At 53.3% G+C, this 5,571-nt stretch overlaps 1 protein-coding gene across 2 annotated transcripts; it reads left to right on the top strand.

The window, feature by feature from the left end:
• The first annotated feature begins 233 nt into the window (after positions 1-233).
• Positions 234-5,076, top strand: KLF4 (Kruppel-like factor 4 (gut)). 2 transcript variants are annotated; one of them, XM_012638550.1, is made up of 5 exons: positions 234-836; positions 954-1,074; positions 1,743-2,739; positions 2,839-3,003; positions 4,007-5,073. In XM_012638550.1, exons 1-5 carry the CDS (start codon positions 832-834, stop codon positions 4,180-4,182), a joined length of 1,464 nt encoding a protein of 487 aa, XP_012494004.1. In that variant the 5' UTR covers positions 234-831; the 3' UTR covers positions 4,183-5,073. The 2 variants fall into 2 exon arrangements, with proteins under 2 accessions (XP_012494004.1, XP_012494003.1); XM_012638549.1 differs by having other exon boundaries at positions 1,743-3,003; positions 4,007-5,076.
• The last annotated feature ends 495 nt before the right edge of the window (positions 5,077-5,571 follow it).

The raw sequence follows: 5,571 nt of genomic DNA, 5'->3' as shown, positions 1-5,571 counted from the left end.
CTCGCCAGCTGCCGAGCTGGCGTCACAGCCCGGCCCCTCCCGCGCCCCGCCCCCACGTGCGCGGAGTTTGTTTATTTAGCTGCCATGGCAACGTGCGGAGGGCGGGGAGAAGAAAGGGAGGGGCGGGGCCTGGCGGCGGGCCCTGGCGCGCAGCAGGGAGAAGGCGGGGGGACCGGGGTAGCCCAAAGTTATAAGTCAGGAGCGCGCGGCGGCCGCCGGCAGTTCCCCGGCCCGAGAGAGCGAGCGCGGCTTCGGGCGCGCGGGGAGTAGAGGCGGTGGCGGGCGGCGGCGGCACCGGGAGCCGCCTAGTGCCCCTCCCCGCCCCTCCGGCCCCCCACCCACCTACCCGCCCGTGGCCCGCGCCCATGGCCGCGCGCGACCCAAGCAGCCCCCCGGACTCCGCGCCCTGCGCCGCCGCCCAGCCCGCAGCTCAGCGCCACCGCGGCCGGTCTCACCTGGCGGCGCCGCCCGCCCACCGCCCCGGCCACAGCCCCTGCGCCCACGGCAACAGCCGCGGCGACAGCGACAGCGGTGGGGGACGCTGCTGAGTCGAAGAGAGAGCAGCCTGGACACCGGACCTACTTACTTGCCTTGCTGATTTGTCTATTTTTATAAAAGTTTACAACTTTTCTAAGAACTTTTGTATACAAAGGAACTTTTTAAAAAAGACGTCTCCAATTTATATTAATCCAAAGAAGAAGGATCTCGGGCAGTTTGGGGTTTCTGGTTTTGGCTTCGTTTCTAAGTCTTTTTAAAATTTTCTTCGTTGATTTTGGGGTTCGGGTACCCCCGCTGCTTCGGCTCCCAAGGACCTTCTGGGCCCCCACATTAATGAGGTAGGTGAGATGCGGGGCAATGGGGGTAGAGAGGGGTGAGGACCGGGGGAACGCACCGGAGCGGCGGCCGAAAGTGGTCCCTGACTTCTGCCTCTGTGCGCCCCGCCCGGTCCGCAGGCAGCCACCTGGCGAGTCTGACATGGCTGTCAGCGACGCGCTGCTCCCGTCTTTTTCTACGTTCGCGTCTGGCCCGGCGGGAAGGGAGAAGACACTGCGTCCGGCAGGTGCCCCGAATAACGTGAGTGTTGCCCTGGGCCGCCGGAACACCCGGTGGGCTTTTGTGGGTGGGGTGGGGACGAGCAGAACCCCGAGGTCACGAAGAGCCACTGGGCGAGGGTAAGGAGTGGTCACGGCGCGGACTCCGCAGCCTTCCCGGGATGGTTTCGGCGCCCTTAGCTCGGCCGTACATGCATGTGGTCCGGGCATTGCGGAGCCGCCGGGGGCGCACACTGGGTCCTCACGTGTCCCCGAACAAGCAGTTGGTAGGGCGGGCGCTCGCGCGCGCGTGCAGACCACCAGGCAGGAGGTGGCTGAGTCTCCAGCCACTGACTGGGCTGGAGTGAGCTTAGCGCGTGGGCGGCCCAGTGGCGAGGGAGCACCGAGAGCGCCTTGGTGTCCCAATTCCGGGGGTGTCCCCGGGATCTGGCGGGGGAGGGACCAGGGCTGGCTAGCTGTGTCTCTCTCTCGCTTACACGCAGTTGGGCACACACTACATAACACCCTCAATATAGACACATCACCTCTTCTGGGACCCGGGTGTGGGCCGAGATTGCAGCACTGGCGCCCGGAGTTCCTGGGCGCTTCCTGCCTGCCCAGTCACCATGTCTGGGCGGTGCAGGCGCGTGTGGCCCGGGGTGGCAACAGGGGACCACCACTGACCATCTCTCTCCCATCCTGACCCCGCAGCGCTGGCGGGAGGAGCTCTCCCACATGAAGCGACTTCCCCCTGTGCTTCCCGGCCGCCCCTACGACCTGGCGGCGGCGACGGTGGCCACTGACCTGGAGAGCGGCGGAGCCGGCGCGGCTTGCGGTGGTAGCAATCCGGCGCTCCTACCCCGGAGGGAGACGGAGGTGTTCAACGATAACGACCTTCTGGACCTGGACTTTATCCTTTCCAACTCGCTGTCCCATCAGGAGTCAGTGGCTGCCACCGTGTCTTCATCGGCTTCAGCCTCATCCTCGTCCTCCCCCTCGAGCAGCGGCCCTGCCAGTGCGCCCTCCACCTGCAGCTTCAGCTATCCGATCCGAGCCGGGGGCGACCCAGGCGTGGCACCGGGCGGCTCGGGCGGAGGCCTCCTTTATGGCCGGGAGTCTGCGCCCCCTCCCACAGCTCCCTTCAACCTGGCGGATATCAACGACGTGAGCCCCTCGGGCGGCTTCGTGGCTGAGCTCCTGCGACCAGAGTTGGACCCCGTGTACATTCCGCCGCAGCAGCCGCAGCCGCCAGGTGGCGGGCTGATGGGCAAATTTGTGCTGAAGTCGGCGATGAGCGCCCCTGGCAGCGAGTATGGCAGCCCGTCGGTCATCAGTGTTAGCAAAGGCAGCCCTGACGGCAGCCATCCGGTGGTGGTGGCACCCTACAGCGGCGGGCCGCCGCGCATGTGCCCCAAGATCAAGCAGGAGGCAGTCCCCTCGTGCACCGTCAGCCGGCCCCTAGAGGCCCACTTAGGCGCTGGACCCCCTCTCAGCAATGGCCACCGGCCGACTGCACACGACTTCCCCCTGGGGCGGCAGCTCCCCAGCAGGACTACCCCGACCCTGGGTCCCGAGGAACTGCTGAGCAGCAGGGACTGTCACCCTGCCCTGCCGCTTCCCCCAGGCTTCCATCCCCACCCCGGGCCTAGCTACCCACCCTTCCTGCCCGACCAGATGCAGCCGCAGGTCCCGCCGCTCCATTACCAAGGTCAGTCCTGGGGATTCTTAGCTTGGGCTGGGGAGCTCTGCGTGTGCCAGCCCTCCGGGGCTCACAGGATGTTGCTGACCTCACCTTCTTCACCCCTAGAGCTCATGCCACCCGGTTCCTGCATGCCGGAGGAGCCCAAGCCAAAGAGGGGAAGAAGATCGTGGCCCCGGAAAAGAACCGCCACGCACACTTGTGATTACGCGGGCTGTGGCAAAACCTACACAAAGAGTTCTCATCTTAAGGCACACCTGCGAACCCACACAGGTAGGGGGACGCAAGCCGCAGAAAGGCGGGGGCGGGAGGGGGGGGTTGGCGACCAGTCCCATAGGCTAACTATGGACATTCTGCAGTGCCTCCTGGGGTTGCCAGCCAATCCTATCTCCTTCATCTCCTGGATCACAGGAGAGGCCAGCAAACAGTCGCCTACTCTTCTGCCCAGGAGCTTTTTGCTTGATGGATGGTATCTGTGCTTGAATGTGCAGTTTTGTGAGGCTTTTAAAAGGCAGGAGATTCCCAGTGGTATGTGGGCCTCTCCTAGCGTGAGCAAAGTATTGCCCTTGTAATCAAGAAATTATACTCTGCTGTGCAAAAGCATGATGGCTTTTTTTTTAATCCGTTTTTAATTTTCCAGACTATTTTCACTGGTTGTTCCCGTCTTAGGTTCAACCTTCGCTCTCCCTATTATTTTTAGCTATGGTCTTAATAATTAGGTTTTATTTAAATTCAAGGAATACAATGGTTACAACTGCTGGGGAGATTCTGGTTTAAGATTGTCACTGCGGAGAATTTCCATGTCAGTGTAAATAGGTACATAAGGTCATTTAGGTGTAGCCTTTATTAAGGTAAAGAAAAAAATAGCTGCCTGTGGCTTTTTAGATCCAATTGTAGTGGGATAGGGTATTATTGCTGGGTTTGGACAGGGAGAGACACTACTCATCACAATTTCCAAATTCATTTCCACCGCCATTTCATATCTTGGCTCAAAAGAAACAGCCCAATAGAAAGAAGGTGGTTTAGGTGGTGTTTGCATGTTTTCCATTGCTTAATTAATCTTCCCTTAAAAAGAGCAAATACTTGAAGCATGTATTATTCCTATTTATGGCTTGAAATTTAATATGACCTTTCACTGGTATAGACATTCCTGGATTCTTTCAGAATGGGGTACCTGCAAATTTAGTTTAATATCTGGCCTCCAGTTTCTAAAAGGGCCAATTCTTTGTCATAGCAATGGCTTTAACACCTTTTTTTATTTCTTTTCCCTTTATAGGTGAGAAACCCTACCACTGTGACTGGGATGGCTGTGGGTGGAAATTTGCCCGCTCGGATGAACTGACCAGGCACTACCGCAAACACACCGGGCACCGCCCCTTCCAGTGCCAGAAGTGCGACCGGGCATTTTCTAGGTCGGACCACCTCGCCTTACACATGAAGAGGCACTTTTAAGTCTCAAACAGTGAATAAGACCCATACTGCCAAAAGAGAATTCAGTATTTTTTACCTTTGACACTGTCTTCCCGATGAGGGGAGGAGCCCAGCTGGAGCACTACAATCATGGTCAAGTTCCCAACTGAGTCCACTTGTGAATGAATAAGCAGGAGCAACGAGGAATCCAAAAGTCAAAAATCAAAGAACAGATGGGGTCTGTGACTGGATCTTCTTATCATTCCAATTCTAAATCCAACTTCAATATTCCTGGACTTACAAAATGCCAAGGGGGTGACTGGAAGTTGTGGATATCAGGGTATAAATTAGATCCGTGAGTTGGGGGAGGGAAGACCAGAATTCCCTTGAATTGTGTTTTGATGCAATATAAGCATAAAGATCACCTTGTATTCTCTTTACCTTCTAAAAGCCATTATTATGATGTTAGAAGAAAAGGAAGAAATTCAGGTACTGAAAATGTGTTTTAATAGCCTAAATGATGGTGCTTGGTGAGTCTTGGTTCTAAAGGTACCAAACGAGGAAGCCAAAGTTCTCAAACTGCTGCATACTTTGACAAGGAAAATCTATTTTTGTCTTCCGATCTACATTTATGACCTAAGTCAGGTAAATACGCCTGGTTTACTTTAACATTTTTATGCAGACAGTCTGTTATGCACTGTGGTTTCAGATGTGCAATAATTCGTACAATGGTTTATTCCCAAGTATGCCTTTAGCAGAACAAATGTTTTTTCTATATAGTTCCTTGCCTTAATAAATATGTAATATAAATTTAAGCAAACTTCTATTTTGTATATTTGTAAACTACAAAGTAAAATGAACATTTTGTGGAGTTTGTATTTTGCATACTCAAGGTGAGAATTAAGTTTTAAATAAACCTATAATATTTTATCTGAATAATGATTTCATTGTTTTGTTTTACTCCTGGAAAAGTATGAACACATTTTAGTTTAAAAACACGGAGGTGTAGGGCACGTGGGAAGCACACGGAAAAGCCAACTTTATCTCAGCAGGTTAAAAGACCTCTTTTTTTTTTTTTTAGAGCTACTTAGTTTTACAACAAATACTATCAAAGTTGGACTGAGAGCTCTGAGTATTGGAAATTTAAAGATTATAAAATTAAACACCTGGTCCAGGTTTGCTCTTTCCAAATGTTCATAAAACTACACAAAAGCAGTTTCCTTACCTGAATATGATTTTCCAGGTAGAAATATCTTGATCATTCTTCAAATTACTCAGTTTAATATGAAAATAAAATACAAAATAAATACATATATATATGTTTCACATTTTAAAAAATCTTTATGGTTTGTCTTTAAAAGTAATGAAAATGTTTTTTCTGTGGAGTCCTGGCCTTGTACTCTTCACATAATTCGAGTAACAAAAGAACCT

The sequence above is a fragment of the Propithecus coquereli genome, unplaced genomic scaffold (genome assembly GCF_000956105.1).
Source record: "Propithecus coquereli isolate 6110/MARCELLA unplaced genomic scaffold, Pcoq_1.0 Scaffold130, whole genome shotgun sequence".
NCBI classification, from domain to species: domain Eukaryota; kingdom Metazoa; phylum Chordata; class Mammalia; order Primates; family Indriidae; genus Propithecus; species Propithecus coquereli.
This window is presented reverse-complemented; position numbering and strand designations above follow the sequence as displayed.

What these genes read in the sequence shown, in the direction of transcription:
- KLF4 (XM_012638549.1), top strand. An exon ending in CGGCAGGTGCCCCGAATAAC is followed by an intron (nt 1,075 to 1,742) that starts GTGAGTGTTGCC and finishes CTGACCCCGCAG; the next exon opens with CGCTGGCGGGAGGAGCTCTC. An exon ending in ACACCTGCGAACCCACACAG is followed by an intron (nt 3,004 to 4,006) that starts GTAGGGGGACGC and finishes TTCCCTTTATAG; the next exon opens with GTGAGAAACCCTACCACTGT.